Source organism: Neofelis nebulosa, chromosome 5 (genome assembly GCF_028018385.1).
Source record: "Neofelis nebulosa isolate mNeoNeb1 chromosome 5, mNeoNeb1.pri, whole genome shotgun sequence".
NCBI lineage: Eukaryota > Metazoa > Chordata > Mammalia > Carnivora > Felidae > Neofelis > Neofelis nebulosa.
In genome coordinates, this window is record NC_080786.1 from 6,469,411 (window position 1) to 6,486,941 (window position 17,531).

Consider the following 17,531-nt stretch of genomic DNA (forward strand, 5'->3'; position numbering starts at 1 on the left):
GGTTTGTTGAGAGATTCTGTTCTTTAATGATAAAAAGTGAAGACAGAGGTCAGTGGGACAGCAGCCTGACAAGCAAATTGCTTCTGACAAACCTGCAGGGCACCTGGGTGGCTCAGTCAGTTTAGCGTCTGACTCTTGATTTTGGCTCATGTCATGATCCCTGGATCATGGGATTGAGCCCCAAGTTGGGCTCCATGCTGAGCATGGAGCCTACTTAGGATTCTCTCTCTCTCTCTCTCTCTCTCTCTCTCTCTGTCTCTCTCTCTAAAAAATTAAGGGAAAAAAAGTTTAGTTGTGACAAGCCTGCATGGACAGAGCCAGCTTTGGATCTCTCCTTGAGTCCTGTGTGATGAACAAGAGGCATTGGCCCAACACAAGCCCTTCTTGGCTAAAGAACTCTGGAAAACAATATTTTTTGCCTTGGGGAGATTGTTGCATCCATTCAGGTTTTTCTTTTTCCTTGCAGTGCCCAAGACAAAGATTTTGGCCACTGGAGGGGCATCTCACAACAGAGACATCTTACAGGTATGTGCTGATAGCAGGCTAAACAGAAGGGCCTCTTCCATGTCAGTTATTTCTAAGACCCAGACACTGGTCTAGTAAGGACTTCCTCTTCCCACTCTTGCAAATGTCTGACCATCAGGCTACCACATCATAAGGCTGTCAGTATCTTACTGGGACGTTGAGCATTTTTTGATATAGCCTGAGGCTGTATCAACTATTGACTTGCAAGTTACCTGTCTTAGGTAAGGTTCTCTTGAAGAAGAGCCTGAAATGGGAATTCGAAGTGGGTTGTTGAGAAGGTGCTCCCAGAAGAAAGAGAGTGAGGGGTGCAGGTAGGGCAGGCGGAAAAGATAAGCAAGAATCTGGTTTTGGCTCTAGCTCTATCCCATAGGAAAGATCTGAAACATGATGTGTATGGCAGACATGGTTCCACCTTGGGTAAGGGGCCAAGTGGCTACCCTGGAGAGAGGTGAGAACAACCCTCCTAGGAGGGGCAGCCTCTGTTCAGCTGAGAACAATTCCTTTGGGGAGGGGCAGCTGTGAGTCATTAGCAGCTGATACTCACAGCATCTGGGGGAAGGACGCACACCAGTCCAGTAACGGGATCCAGATGGGGCATCAGTGGCATTCACTATATCATCTCTGGTCAACTAAGACTCCCAAGTCTTTTCCATGTGAACTCCTCTTGGTATAGGTCCTCCATTTTAAATTTATAAAATTTGGGGCGCCTGGGTGGCGCAGTCGGTTAAGCGTCCGACTTCAGCCAGGTCACGATCTTGCGGTCCGTGAGTTCGAGCCCCGCGTCAGGCTCTGGGCTGATGGCTCGGAGCCTGGAGCCTGTTTCCGATTCTGTGTCTCCCTCTCTCTGCCCCTCCCCCGTTCATGCTCTGTCTCTCTCTGTCCCAAAAATAAATAAAAAACGTTGAAAAAAACATTTAAAAAATAAATAAATAAATAAATAAATAAAAAATAAATTTATAAAATTTATTTTTGGGACCTAAATGGGAAATTTTACCCTTTTCCCTATAAAACATGCCTTTGTTAGTTTGGGTTTGTTTGGGCTTGTTGATATTAGTCTGATACCCAGCCATCTCCACCTTGGCCATTGGCTAAGCATACTTCCTAAATCTTCCTTCTTGTCTTTGATAAAATGGTTAAATAGTGCAGGGACAACCTGGAGAGCTGTGGCCCTCCACTAGAGATGTCCCCCCAGGTCATCCTGACTCTATTATTACCAGGGTGGTATGGCCAACTATACTTCTTTAAGGCAGTAGAGGTGGACTGGAAGGCATCAGAAGACACATGAGGAAAGAGAGCCTAGAAAATGCATGTCAGTGGGGTGCCTGGGTGGCTTTGGATATTGGATCTCCCTCTCTCTGCCCCTCCCTCGCTTGTGCTCGCTCTCAAGTAAATAAACTTTAAAAGGGGGGTGGCGCCTGCGTGATCCCTTGGTTAAGCATCTAAGTTTGGCTAAGGTCATGATCTTGTGGTTTGTGAGTTTGAGCCCCGCCTTGGGCCCTGTGCAGACAGCTCAGAACCTGGAGCCTGCTTTTGATTCTGTGTCTTCTGCCCCTCTCCTGTTCATGTTCCATCAATCTCTCTCTCTCTCTCTCTCTCTCTCTCTCTCTCTCTCTCTCTGTCAAAAATTAAAAAGGAAGGAAGGAAGGAAGGAAAAAAATAAGGCAAAATGCATACCAAAGTGTTTGTATTCCTTCTGAGAAACAACTTACGACATTAAGAACCTCTGTCATTTCCAGGTACTTGCGGATGTGTTTGGCGCCCCAGTGTATGTCATAGACACTGCCAACTCTGCCTGTGTGGGCTCTGCGTACCGAGCTTTCCATGGTAGGTCGATGGATGGGGAACAGAGGCTTCTGGAAGAGTTGGGGCACTGGCTGGGCTGAGGAGGATAGAAAGGGGTGATGGGCAATCCCTGTCTTAAGGACATTAGAGTCTTGAGCTTTAGTTTCATTTTTCTCCCTCCTAGCAGGTGAGAACCAACCCAAACCTTTTGTTCCTTTATTCCATTCTTTAAAAATAGGGAAAGAAAAGTAGGTTCCTAACTAAACGAGGCTTGGTCACAGTCGGGTTCAGCACAGGGACATTGGGAAAGGACACAGGACATGCTTGAGGGCGCATGGGCAGGGGTCTAGACGGCTGGTGGGCAGGAGAGGTGGATGAAGTCCAGAGCCATTATTTTCAGCAAATGCAGGAAGTGGAGACAAAGATGAAATTCAGAGCCAAGCAGTCCAGTACCCTGGACAGCTCCACAGGGGCCCATCTATGCGATGGCGGCCTCTCTGAAACTCGGGGTAATGAAAGAATCTCCCTCATCTAGGCGGGTTCTTGTGGGAGCAGCCCATGCCCACAGTGGCCCCATTTAGTCAGTTTGTCCTGTCCTCTGCCTGCTCGGACTGCTCTTCCAGCTCCATTTACCTGAAGGGCTCTCTTCCCTCTAGCGGTTCCATTCTTCGGGCATTTACTCTGAACTTTTTAACACACCTATTTAAACTTACTTTTTTCTGTCAACACCGAGAATTAATCAGGGACTAGATCCTTCTCTTAATAATTAACCACTTACTCCTTTCTCCCTTCCCTCTCCACCCTGCCCACCTCAGCCCACATCATACCACCTCCTGTGTCAAGATCACTGGGCAGTTTATTTCCAGGTTATTTTATTAATTAAACTTCTTTTCATGTTGGCTTTTATTTGCACCTCCCTATGAACTTCTCTTTCTCTCTCTTTGAATTCCCTGTAGTTTCTTTCTTCTTTTTCTCTTCTTTGATAGTTTTGTTGAAATATAACAACCTAGATAAGTTTAAGAAGAAATTCAGTAGGTGATCATTTTGGAAGCCTTACATGTCCAGCATGGACTTTTTTTCCCTCTCCAAAAGAATGCTACCTTGGCTAGGCAAAGGACCCCAACTTCAAAATACTTCTCCTTAGGGGCGCCTGGGTGGCGCAGTCGGTTAAGCGTCCAACTTCAGCCAGGTCACGATCTCGCGGTCCGTGAGTTCGAGCCCCGCGTCAGGCTCGGAGCCTGGAGCCTGCTTCCGATTCTGTGTCTCCCTCTCTCTCTGCCCCTCCCCCGTTCATGCTCTGTCTCTCTCTGTCCCAAAAAAAAAAAAAAAAACAAAAAAAAACAAAATACTTCTCCTTAGCGTCTTGAAAATACTGTTCCATAATCTTTCGGCATTTAGTGTTGCCCATGAGAAGCCTGGGGCCTACTTCCTGCTCCTTCTGCTGCTGAAGCAGGAAAGGAGCTGCCTACTTCGTTTCTTATTTTTCCTTTTCTTTGCCTATTTTGTTGCCAGAGGTCACCTGGGGTACTGCCCCACTCTACCCTCCAAAACCAGAGCCTGAGCTAAGTCCTAGCATACCAGCCCTCACCCTGACGTGTATCAGCCACTTCATGTCTATTTTCCCCAGCTGCATCCAGGATGAACCTCACACATAGCCAGTCTCTGGGTGAGTGGAGAGGGGACCAGTGTCTTTTGATTGGTCTCCGTGCTGGCCTCCCCACCACTCATCCCATTCCCCGTTCCCCTGCAGCTCTGAGCTGGGATATCCCAGCATCTGGTTGGAAACTGGGCCACATGTCTTCACTGGACCCTCCCTCACTCATGGTGGTCCTGAGTTTCCCTGTCAATATGACTCTACTTCTTAAATTGCCTAGAAAGTCCTCACTTTTCTTGTCCACCTATGGCAGCCTTTCCTCTTTTCCAGGCCTGCACTCATTTACTTGGTGAACATTTATTGAGTGCTTCGGGTATGCGGGTGTGTGCTAGGCACCAGGGCTCTTGTGGAGACCCAGTCCCTGGCTTCGCAGAGCTCGGGCTCAGCAAAGGAGGGACCTTGAATCTGTAGCCAGAAATGGTAAGAAGTGCTCCGTGGACAGCAGATGGTACTTAGGGGTAGAGGGTTAGGGAGCCTCCAAACAGGTGACATTTTTAGCTGCAGCTTATCTGAGGAGAAGGGCATAGGTCCATAAAGAGAGGAGATAGGAACACCTTACACAAAAGGTGAAAGTAAAGGCTCTGAAGCAGGAAGAATTGTAAGAAGCCTGGGATGGCTTCAATGCAGTGAGTCATGAGAGTGGAGGGTTGTGAGAGAGGAGGGGCAGGCAAGCCCTCCTCTTCTGTCAGGTGCCAGGTGTTAGCTGCCCTGCTGTGACACGTGCTGTCACAGTGAGCAAGACAAACTAGGCCCTGTTGGGGAGAGGTCTGCATGTGAAATTTCTCCTTTCTCTCTCTCTCTCTCTCTCTCTCTTTTTTTAAATGTTTATTTATTTTTGAGAGAGAGAGAGAGAGAGACAGAGTCAAGCAGGGGAGGGACACAGAGAGAGGGAGACACAGAATCCAAAGCAGGCTCCAAGCTCTGAGTTGTCAGCACAGAGCCTGACACAGGGCTCAAACTCACAAAGCACGCAATCATGACCTGAACTGAATTTGGAGGCTTAACTGACTGAGCCACCCAGGCACCCCTTCCCTTATCTCTTTTTATTTTATTTTATTTTATTTTTATTTTTATTTTTATTTTTTTTAATGTTTAATTATTTTTGAGAGAGACAGAGCACGAGCAGGGGAGGGGCAGAGAGAGACGGAGACACAGAATCTGAAGCAGGCTCCAGGCTCCAAGCTGTCAGCACAGAGCCTGACACGGGGCTTGAACTCACGAACCGTGAGATCCTGACCTGAGCCCGAAGTTGGACGCTTAACCAACTGAGCCACCTAAGCACATCTCTTCTCCCTTTTTTTAAAACAGTTTTGTTGAAGCACAATTTATATGACATGAAAGTCACCCAACTTTAAGTGCACAGCTCAGTGATTTTTTAGTCAGTTGATTGAGTTGTGCTACCATCACCATAATCCAGTTTTAAAATATTGTATCACCCCAGAGATAAAAGGTTATTTTCAGTTAATGTCTTCATTTGCAACATGCACTGATGTGAAATGAGCTTTTCTTCTAGGCCTTGCAGCTGGAACAGACGTGCCCTTTTCAGAGGTTGTGAAATTAGCCCCACCTCCCAGATTAGCTGCTACCCCAACCCCAGGAGCTTCTCAGGTGAGACACCATCAGAATTTGGTCAGAGCCTTTGCGTGGTGAAAACCAACTCTAGTTAACCCAGTTAGTCCTGAACAACACAGGTTGAGGGGCACCAGTCCTCTGGCAGAGATGAAAATGCACATATAACTTTTGACTCCCCAAAAATTTAACCACTAATCTCTGAAGCTGAGATTACTCTTTGGAGTTTAACCCAGTTGGGGTGAGGGGGCCGGGCCTTTATACCTCATGTTGATCGATCTCTGCATGCAAGCCACCCCAGGATGGGGTAAGGCAGCTCTCTGTAGCCAAAGCAAACCCCAGTGGGGACTGTCAGCTGAGGGCTGGGAGAATAAGTTCTTCATTCCTGAAGGGCAGTCTGTGTGGTATGCCAGGCCATCCGTGACACCTGTGTTCCTGCTTGCAGAAGGTTCCTGCAGCCTAGGAGCAGGGCCGCGCAGACGGGGTGTTATTTCTCATCTAGCAGGCAGCGTGAGCTTCTTGCTTGCATCAGATTTCCTTGGCCCTGAAGTGCCATGGAATGATGTGGGGTGGGCCCAGGAGCATCCAGAGCACATGCTGTGTCTGTGTCACAGCTGAGTGACCCCAAGGTTAGGAAACTCGCAAGTTATAAAGGAACTGAAAGCCTATCTGCCCAACCTTTGACCCCAAGGGAGACATTATCTGTACTATCCTGGTCAGCAAGTAAGTTTTCCCTCTTCTCTAGAGGGTGATTCTGTCTCTGTCTTCCAAGGCTGTTTGCTGTGTAAATACCAAAAAGATAGTCTGCAAAAAAAGCTGTCTCCTTGGGGCGCCTGGGTGGCTCAGTCAGCTGAGCGTCTGACTTCGGCTCAGGTCATGATCTCGCGGTCCGTGAGTTCGGGCCGCACATCGGGCTCTGTGCTGGCAGCTTGGAGCCTGGAGCCCCCTTCAGATTCTGTGTCTCTCTCTCTCTCTCTCTCTGCCCCTCCCCCACTCATGCTCTCTCTTTCTCTCTGTCAAAAATAAACATTTTTAAAAAATTTAAAAACAAAGAAAGAAAAGCTGTCTCCAGACATATAGAAACACCATGGAGAATTGTCTCCCAACATATCTGGGAGCAGAAGCTCACAGTTTACAGGTGACAGAGAACCCACACATATAGATGTGCCCACGCTTCTATTACTTTGTCCTTACATTGTGTGCCCTTACCTTTAAGAGCCAGCTCAGTGTAATAAAAAGACCCTAAACTGATATAAAGGGCCTTTGGGTTCTGATTCTTATCCTGAATTCCCCTCACATGTAACCTTGAACAGCCCTTCTCATCTCTGAACCTGTTTCTTCGTCTGTGGAGTGGGGACAATATCTGTCCTCCCTACTTTTTATTATTATTATTATTTTAGGGAAAGAGAGAGAATCTTAAGCTGAGTGTGGAGGCTGATGAGGGGCTCAATCCCAGGACCCTGGGATCGTGACCTGATCCGAAATCAACAGCTGGAGGCTCAACCAACTGAGCCATCCAGGCACCCCTGGGTTGCCTACTTTTAACCTACTAATTGTGAGGCTTAAAAAGGGTCCTTGACTATAATGGCTTGATTATATAACAAGAAGTCTGAAGGTAGTTGCCAGGGTTGATTTAGTGGTTCAGCAATGTCAGACAGAGTATGCAAGCAGGGGAGGGGCAGAGAGAGAGGGAGACACAGAATCCGAAGCAGGCTCCAGGCCCTTAGCTGCCAGCACAGAGCCCGACGCGGGGCTCGAACTCATGAACCGCGAGATCACGACCTGAGCCGAAGTCAGATGCGTAACTGACTGAGCCACCCGGGTGCCCAAGGAACCCTTTACTCTTACACCCAAGTGTAACCTCAGAATCCTTCATAACACCAGGTGTCGCAAGCAGCAACAGTCCGTGATTGTTGGTGTCATGACCTATCTGAGGACCGGTTAGTAAACTCGTTGGGAGCGGGAGGTGCTCTATGGCACCTAGTTGGTTGTGCTCCAGTGGAAACACAAAACTGTAACTATATTCTCTCGGCTCAGCTGGATATTGCAGTTTCCTCTTCCGAGAGGAGATCGAAGCTCCCCTTGAGTTCTCTGTCAACTTCACAGAGCTGCTCCTGATGCACCGAGAGTGGGCCGTGGTTGCATAATCAATTACTAAAATACCGGACTTTGGAGCTAATTAAGCCAAATGAAGAGGTGTGGTTGGCATAAGCTAGTGGTGGTGCTTGTGAGTCTCAAGAAACTCTGGGTCCCTTGGTCGTAAGTGTTGCTTGTCTGGAAGACAACATGTGCTCACCTGAAATGCACCTGCCCTTCTCAGGCGAGGTTTAAACAGCCACGGGTGAAAACAGCTTAAAAAAAAAAAAGGAATGAAGGTTAAGAATGTGGGGTTGTGTGTCTGGCTCTTTTTCCCGTGTTGGCTTTTGGTTTTGGTTTATTACACAGCATACTGTATATGTAATTTTGTAGCCCACTTAAAAAAAAAAAACACTACAGGGGCGCCTGGGTGGCGCAGTCGGTTAAGCGTCCGACTTCAGCCAGGTCACGATCTCGCGGTCCGTGAGTTCGAGCCCCGCGTCAGGCTCTGGGCTGATGTCTCAGAGCCTGGAGCCTGTTTCCGATTCTGTGTCTCCCTCTCTCTCTGCCCTTCCCCCGTTCATGCTATGTCTCTCTCTGTCCCAAAAATAAATAAAAAACGTTGAAAAAAAAATTAAAAAAAAAAAAAAAAAAAAACACTACAGCACAACATGAGTGTTTGTATTCTTAAAACTGAGCATACACAGGGCGTCTGGGTGGCTCAGTCTGTTAAGTGTCGGACTTCGGCTCAGGTCGTGATTTTGCTGTTTGTGGGTTCAAGCCCCGCGTCAGGCTCTGTGCTGACAACTTGGAGCCTGGAGCCTGCTTCGGATTCTGTCTCCCTCTCTCTCTGCCCTCCCCCACTCGTGCTCTGTCTCTGTCTCTCTCACAAAAATAATGTAAAAAAAAAAAAAAAAACCCAAAAAAATGAGCATACACATTATTGTTAACGACTGCATGATATTCTACATGGCTATTGAACCAATAGTTTGTTTTAAGTTTATTTATTTTGAGAGAGAAAACACACAGAGGGGAAGGGCAGAGAGTGAGAGGGAGATAGGGAATCCCAAGTAGGCTCCGTGCTATCAGCACAGAACCCACAAGGGGCTCCAACTGTGAGAGCCTGACCTGAGCTGAAATCAAGAGTCGGACACTGAACCTCCTGAGCCACCCCGGTGCCCCCCAGTAATTTACTTGAGCATTTAATATGTCTTAGAACAGTTGCTTCTAGGTTTTCAATTATTATAATTGCAATTATGTGAGTAAAAGGTTAACAAAACCTTCTATTCTGCATGGAAATTTGAACTTGGGTTGACTTTCTACCTCTGTTTCCTTTGAGACAATAAAAATGGAATGTCAACAGCATTACTAGGCCACACATTGCTTATGTTAAAAGTGACCTTCAATTAAGGCACTGCACCTGGAGTGGGAAAACCATATACACCTGACAGGAAGTCGTTCGTAGGGCTTCCCTCAGTACAGTGACTTCTCAGGGGCATGTCTCTTGCCTATGGAGTTGTTCAAAGAGATACTCCTGTGGTAGGAGGTTCCAGAGCCAGGGTGGTTCGTGCACCTGTATGGTGTGGGTTCCATCTCCTTGCGCCTGAGCTGTAACATGGGGGTCAGGGAGGAGAGACGGCAGGGAGACCCTTTCCTGGACACTTGTGCAGACTGCTGTAAGGACCGCTGCATGGTCTTTCGTTGAAGAGGTCCACCTGCAGCCACTGTGCCGACAGGTACGTTTCTCCAGTGTATCCTTTCGAGGGCCAGGGTGTGGCCTGTGGTATTCTTAGGGGACTGGCCGTCTAGTGGTGTCTAAGAAGACCCTCAGTAGGCCTGGCCCCCCACACGTAGGATTTCCTTAGGAGAACTTTGCAGAAGTAGAGTAACTGGGTCAAAGGCTGTGGGCATTTTTATGCCCTTTGATACCAGCGTGCGGTCAAGTTGGTTTCCGGAAGGGCTGCACGACCGACTTCACCAGCTCTGGGAAGAGACCGCGAGACAGCATTACCAGGGACCTGGAATTTTAAAAAATGTTGTAAACCTGGTAACGGAAATTGTTTGTTCGTCCTAATTTGCCTTTTTAAAAAACCTTAGGCTGCAGGTTTGAGTACTACTAGCTTTTTCCTCTTTTGCGAATTGATGCTTCCTTTCTTTTGCCCTGCACAAAAGCCTCAATTACAAGTAAATGGGGTATTAAGTTTTAAAACTGTAAGTTGCAGAGAGATGTAAGAGGCACCTCCCCCTCCCCAGTCTAACCAGCTCTTTCTGCCCCCCCAGGTCTACGAGGCCCTCCTTCCACGATACGCCAAGCTTGAGCAGAGAATCCTGTCGCAGACCCAGGGGCCTCCTGAGGGAATGCCTCAGGCCCAGGCACCCCTGTTAACCCTGCCTGCCCAGACTCACTGATCCCGCCTCGAGACGTGCTCCTGGACAGCAGGGATCCTCCTCCTTGTTCTAAGTGACTGTGCCTGCCCACCTTGCACTGCTCCAGTCCTGCCCCGGACCACCTAAACCCAAGGGACTTTTATGTACAGGGACTTAAATCAGCAGCACGGGGGAAACAAAGCCATCCCTCATCCCTTGACCCCAGCACCCCCTTCTCCAACTCGGACTCTTTGGCCACTCCTCCCCAAACTGCAACCCACAGCCACCCCCGCCCCATACCGTGACCCCGCTATCCCATTTCACCACCCCCCCAACCCTGACTCCCTTCTTTCAGTGTCTGAATGGCCTCCTGGTTTCTTCCTTTCTTGTCTTCCCCATGCTTACTCCTCCTTCAAGGTTTCTCCCTTCTGTCCTTCCAGCATCTGCCCCTCATCCTACGTGATCTCTTCTTCCTCCCCGTGCCCACCTGCTGAAACTCACTGCCTCCCACCCAAAGAGTTTGACACACCTGATGACCGTGCTTCCTGTCCCCTCCCATCAGCTCTCCCCACCGGTTGCCTGACTCCCTGGCACACCAGACCACTTGGAGGGCCCCTCTCCCCGGTAGTACAGGGTAGCACCTCCCTCCCTCCGTCCCTTCCTTCAGAGAGAATTTCTCAAATTCTGGATTTTTTTATTCTATTTCTGTGGTGTCGTTTGACATGTTCTCTGTCTTCTATATTTCCTGAAGATTGGTGGTTGGATCCAATACAGAGTTCCTCACCCACAGTACTGTTGACATTTGGGACTGGATAAGTTTTGGTTGTGGGGGGCAGCAGTATCACTGGCGGCTACCCGCCAGATGCCAGTGTCACCCTCTCCCCGAGTCGTGACAATCCAAAATGTCTCCAGACGTGGCCAGATACCTCCTGGTGGGGATGGGGAGGCGAAATTGCCCCTCGTTCATAACCACTGACTTAAGAGACTCGATCACACACAATGCAATTTTCCTTTTTGTGTCAGACAACCAGGACGGTGTTGTGTTCTTCCATCAGGAGGCACGTAATGGCTGGTTTTCTCTCACTGTTGTGATGTTCATCCCCAGGTCCATCAGCTCACTAGGGATCCAGTTTTGTTAGTCCTCTTCATTTATGACCTGGCATTCTTCTATGTGAGACATTCCCCATCCAGTTACCCAGTGGTGGTGTTTATATAGGAGAGGCCGAATAAATAGATTCTTCCCGGTGTTCACTAGTGTTCAAAATAATGGGTTAATCCCCAGGCATCCTCTAACAGCAACTAGATATTTTTTTCAGTGTCAATCTGATGCATTTAGCGTATTTTATGTGTTTTAATCCATTGGGGTAATATATTTCTGTCCTTGCCTTCTGTTGTTAGCCATTCTCTCCAGCTCTTCTGCTTCCCTGATGTTTCATTCCTTCTTTCCTTACTGATACTTCTGCTCTGTTTACCCCTTAATTCCTGCTGGGCCCCAAATCTCTGTCCTCATCCTTCTTTCTCACCCATTCTGTCCTCTGGTTAGACGATTTCATCTATTCTTGGGCTTCAACCACTGTTTCCATACCAGGAACCTCCAGATCTATGTTTCCATCCAGAACTCTCCTTGGAGTCTACCAGCATTCTCACAGGGGTACTTCACACTCCACTTATCTTCCCTTGCCCTTCCCCCAACCTCCTCCTCTCATGTTGCTGTTTCAGTGAATTGGAATCACCTTGCATCCATGCATTCAGGAACCCAACCCCCAAATGCAGATACCCTCTCTCTTTCCCACGTCAGATGAGTCACCAGGTGAGTTTGGTTATTCCTCTGGTAACTCCTAAAGCAGTTCCTTTGTCTCCGTCCCCCCTGTTTTACCTTGGACCCCTTTATACCTTGCTCAAATTATGACAAAAGCCTACATAGAAAATCCTCTGTGATCTGCTACAGAATCCCCCAGAGATTACCTCTGCTGCAGGCCCTCACCTAAATTGGGACTTCAGTGGAACCAGGCTCCTTGTGGTCTCACCCAGAGTGGGAAAATGCTGCAGAGCAGGTCTGAGACCCGGTGGGTTAGAGCAGTAGATAGGGGGGAGTCAAAAGGAAGAGGTTTGCAAAATGAATGGGGCCAGCAGCATTTCTGAGAGAGGTGAAGTCATCTCAAAAGGAAGTGGTGTCCTTAGCAGGCTTGGTGGATGAGAGGAAGAAGAAAGCAGAAAGCTGAGGGTGACAGCCTGTCAACAGCAAGTCGATTCAGAGGAAAACGGGCAACTTCCCAACCCCTGCTACCTACACTTGACTTATTAAAGAAATTTTACAACATTGACCAACAGAAAAAGGCTCTCTTACACCAAGAAACAGAGAAAGGCGGTCAGTCCATTTCCCATTTTACCTCTGCCCCCATAGAGTTGTCTGTCATTGCAAGCATGTCAACATAAATAGAAAAGGGAACTTACCACATAGACATATGTAGGAAGAAAACAAAGTGAGAATCGATTTTTCAAGCTGATGAAATACTCCAAAATAAAGAGAACGAAAGAGAGTAAAGGACAAATACGGTAAATTGTAACAACCCTCCGGTGTGAGCTTTAAAAGAAGTTTCAGTGCAAGTGCAGATGTGAAAGAATATCACAGGTCAGAGCATTTAAAACTCAGAATGAAAATGAAGGTTCAACAGACGTGTGTGTGAAGAGAGAACTGATCAAGCTTGGGAAGGGATTTGAACAAAAAATTAAAAGCGTCATAGGAATGAAGACTAAATTACAACATATTCAAATAAAAATCGAGATGTCTTCAAGTATAGTAGAGCATATAGAAGATGGGAATGATGAAAGCTAAGACAGCAAAGGATAGAGAGGAAGAGCTGACAAAGTCCAGAAGGAAAAGGATCAGTAAAGTAACAGGTAAAATGGGAGCTTCTGGAAGCTACCAAAAGAGAAGACAGTGGAATTGGTTTTTTTTTTTTTTTTAATTTTTTGATTATTTTTTAGTATAATTTATTGTCAAATTGGCTAACATACAGTGTGTACAAGGCGCTCTTGGTTTTGGGGTAGATTCCCATGGTTCATCACTTCCATACAACACCCAGTGCTCATCCCAGTGAGTGCCCTCCTCAGTGTGATCGCCCGCTTTCTCCTCTCCCCCAACCCCCCCCCCCCAATCAACCCTCAGTTTGTTCTCTATATTTAGGAGTCTCTTATGGTTTGCCTCCCTCCCTCTCTGTAACTATTTTTTCCCCTTCCTTTCCCCATGGTCTTCTGTTAAGTTTCTCAAGATAGTGGAATTGGCTAATACTTAAACTGCCCCTGGAAGTTTCTGAAAAGCAAAAGATGTGAATCTTTATCTTGAAAGGGCCCCTTTTTGTTACATGGAAAATTGACCCAGAATGATCAACTGAGACATATCCTAGCAAACTATTACACTTTGAAGGTGAGGAAAAAACCCATCTAGTCCAAAAGAGCTAGTTTCTTACAAAGGAAAGGTCAGGTTGGCATCAGATTTCTCAAAAAAAGAAAGTACAGGGGAGCAACATTTTCAAGAAGTTTAAAGAAAAAAACTGAACTAAGAATAAGTGTTTTGTATCAAGCTAAGCTGTCCTTTAAGTATCAAGGATATATCGAAGTTAGAATCATGTGAGAGCTCAAGAAATAGTGTACTTGTAACCCTGAAGGACCTAACTAAAAGACATGCTTCAACCAACTACGAGATGATTGGGGGACTTCAGCAAAATGACTGATGGTGAGCCTTGAGTGTCTTTAGTTTCAGATCTAAGACCAAAATAAAAGAGATAAGGGTAGAAGAATAGTACCAAGTGGTATATGCTTTGACAAGGTAGAAATAACAATGAAATTGGGGCGCCTGGGTGGCTTGGTCGGTTAAGCGTCCGACTTCGGCTCAGGTCATGATCTCACGGTCCGTGAGTTTGAGCCCCGCGTCGGGCTCTGTGCTGACAGCTCAGATCCTGGAGCCTGTTTCGGATTCTGTGTCTCCCTCTCTCTCTGCCCCTCCCCCTGTTCATGCTCTGTCTCTCTCTGTCTCAAAAATAAATAAACGTTAAAAAAAAAAAAACAATGAAATAAATGAAAAAGAAGGGAGAAAGGACAATACAAAGACGTCTGTGTTGCAAAGGCAACGCACAAGGCAAAGTATCATTTAAAGTTGACAAAGCAAATAGTTGGGACTTAAGTAAGAAAAAGACTAAAAATTATATAAAGGTAATAGTGTATTATGAAGATAATCACCAGAATAAAAATAGAAATCTCCCTCAATGTCCGAAGAAACAATAGTAAAGACAATAAATCACATAGTGAAAAACATACGGTGAATATAGTATATACACACAGTAGTATAACAAGCATAGAGTCAAATTAGTAAAGGACTCAACTCATCTATTAAAAGTTCAAAAATGGGCAAAGGGAAAAAAAGAGGTAAACCAAGAAATACTATAGAGAATAAATGAGGTTACCAGAGGGGAGTTGGATGGGGAGATGGGTGAAGTAGGTGATGGGGATTAAGGAGTGCTATTGTGATGAGCACTGGGTGATGTATGGAAGTGTTGAACACTATATTGTACACCTGAAATTAATATTACACTGTATGTTAACACATTTAAATAAAAACTTTGAGAAAAGTTCAGGTTGGGGGGCACCTGGGTGGCTCAGTCAGTTAAGCATCCAACTCGAGTTTGGCTCAGGTCATGATCTCATGGTTTGTGGGTTCAAGCCCCGAGTAGGGCTCTGTGCTGACAGTGTGGAGCCTGCTTGGGATTCTCTCTTCCTCTCTCTCTGCCCCTCTCCCTTGCTCATGCTTTCTCTTGCTCAAAAGTCTATTTAAACTTGAGGCCTCCCTTTTTTCAAAAAGTTTCAGATTAGCTCACAAACCAACATATTATCTTATTTACAAGAGACACACTTAAAACAATTGATCCACAAAGGCTAAAAATTAGAGAGCTGGGCAAAAATATACCAGGCAGATACAAATCATAAAAAGCAAGATTGCAATATTGCTATTTGACAAAGGTAGAAGCCAGGAGAAAATTAGACAAAGAAGGGCACTATAATGCTAAAGGCCACAGTTCACAATGAAGGTATGTTATGAATGTTACAGCCTCAGCTATTTCTTTTGTCAACGTTAAATGATTTTCTTTGATTTCACCTATAGATTCCAACAATCTATATATCTTCTGAATATATATTGAACTTTGCACCTAATAAGGAATAATAATAAATAATAGAGAATATATTATTCTCACAAAAACTGGTAATTTATTATATCACAAAGATCTATAATTGCCGCAAAATAGGGAGAATACAATCTTCTTTAATCACAATGCAATAAAATGAGAATAAAATATATGTGTTTTTAATGCTTATTTTTGAGAGAGACAGAGCATGGGCTGGGGAGGGGCAGAGAAAGAGGGAGACAGAACCCGAAGCAGGCTCCAAGTTCCAAGCACAGAGCCCCATGTGGGGCTCGAACCCATGGATCATGAGATCATGACCTGAGCTAAGTCGGATGCTCAACCGACTGAGCCACCCAGGCACCTCAATAAAATATATTCCTTAGTCCCACCTGGAGAAAGACTTCTATGAATAGTTCTTGGAGCAAAGGGGACACATAAACCAAAATTTTAGAGCTTTTAAAAAATGATAATGAAATCTGTGAGATATATTTAAAGCAGTGATAGGTGAAATATAACAATACTGCAACACAATGTGTCAACTATACTCAAAAATTTTTAAGTACCGTAACAATGATGAGAGACTAAAACGTAAATGAATTAAAAATACAACTCAATCAGGCAACAACATGCTGGCAAGGATGCAGAGAAAGAGGATCTCTTTTGCACTGCTGGTGGGAATGCAAACTGGTGCAGCCACTCTGGAAAACAAAATGGAGGTTCCTCAAAAAATTAAAAATCGAACTACCCTATGACCTAGCAATTGCACTACTAGGTGTTCATCCAAGGGATACAGGTATGCTGTTTCGAAGGCACATGCACCCAATGTTTATAGCAGCACTATCAACAATAGCTGAAGTATGGAAAGAGCCCAAATGTCCCATCGGTGGATGAATGGATAAAGAAGATGTGGTGTATATATACAATGGAGTATTACTCCACAATCAAAAAGAATGAAATCTTACCATTTGCAACTATGCAGATGGAATTTCGCTAAGCGAAATTAGAGAGAAAGACAAATATGACTTCACTCAAATGAGGACTTTAAGATACAAAACAGATGAACATAAGGGAAGGGAGCAAAAATAATATAAAAACAGGGAGGGGGACAAAACATAAGAGACTCTTCAATATGGAGAAAAAACAGGGTTACTGGAGGGGTTGTGGGAGGAGGGATGGGCTAAATGGGTAAGGGACATTAAGGAATCTACTCCTGAAATCATTGTTGCACTATATGCTAACTAACTTGGATGTAAATTTAAAAAATAAATAAAATGGAAAAAAGTACAACTCAAAAAAAAAAAGAACAGTGAACAAAAGAGGGGGGGGATGTTAGAAGTAATGATAAAATCACACGTTGGAAAACAGGAAAATAAAATTAGGAGTATTTTGATTAGTTGGGAAAAAATAGACAAGTCACTAGCAAACTTAATCAAGTAAAAGGGCAAGGAAGTAAAAATATAAAAAAGTAAAATGGTGAAAAAATAAAACAAAATAACTTTTAATTTTAAGGACTATTTTATACAATCCTACAAAGAAGTTTAGAAACCTAGATGAAATGGTAATGGCCTAGGAAAACATAATGTGTAAGATGACTCCAGTAGAGATAAGTTTAAGCAGACTAATTTTCATAAAGGAAATGGAAAAGGTTGTCGAAGAGCTATACTATGAAAAGGACTCTAGGTCAGATGGTTTCACAGGATAATTCTGCCAAACTTTCATAGTTAATCCCTTTGCTATATAATGTATTCCAGGGCACTGGAAAAGAAGAAACACTTCCAGATTATTTGTGTGAAGCAAATCCAACATTGATCCCTATACTAGATTGCAAAATAAACCCCAATTCTTCATTTATCCCTACATGCACATACTTTGCAATGGAGTTTTGTTGTGCTCTCCCTCCCTGACTCTGGGCTCAGCCGTGCAAGTTTGGCCAATAGGGTTTTCACAAAAAAGATGCAAGCGTGGCTTTGAAAATACCTTATGCAATTGAGGATTTCTCTCATTTTGCTCTCTGCCTTTATTATGAAAATTTTGTGTCTAACCTAGCCTGACCAAAGCCATCCTGGATCAATCAAGGTATCTGACTGTCCCAGACAGGTGAGTGGGTCCACGTGAGACCAGAAATGCTGCCCAGCCAAGTCCAACCTAAATCACCAGACTATGGATTTGTGAGCTAAACACATACTTATTATCTTAAGGCATTGATATTTAAAATGATTTATTCACAATAACAGACAACTGATACAAGGGCGCCTGGGTGGCTCAGTCGGTTGAGCTTCCGACTTCGGCTCATGTCATGATCTCGTGGTTCGTGAGTTCGAGCCCCGCATCGGGCTTTGTGCTGACAGCTCGGAGCCTGGAGCTTGCTTCAGATTCTA

The 17,531-nt window shown here is 45.3% G+C and overlaps 1 protein-coding gene across 5 annotated transcripts in view; it reads left to right on the plus strand.

The window, feature by feature from the left end:
- The window catches only part of XYLB (xylulokinase), a 70,787-nt gene that overhangs the window by 47,221 nt on the left and 6,035 nt on the right, over positions 1–17,531 (plus strand). For 2 of the 5 annotated variants that reach the window (XM_058729429.1, XM_058729430.1), the window contains exons 16-19: positions 467–525; positions 2,262–2,349; positions 5,475–5,569; positions 9,887–12,874. In XM_058729429.1, coding sequence (XP_058585412.1) covers positions 467–525; positions 2,262–2,349; positions 5,475–5,569; positions 9,887–10,015 — 371 coding nt within the window. In that variant the 3' untranslated portion in view covers positions 10,016–12,874. Of the gene's footprint in view, positions 1–466; positions 526–2,261; positions 2,350–5,474; positions 5,570–9,886; positions 12,875–17,531 lie in introns of those variants that run through there. The other 3 variants (XM_058729431.1, XM_058729433.1, XM_058729434.1) reach the window with 3 other exon arrangements.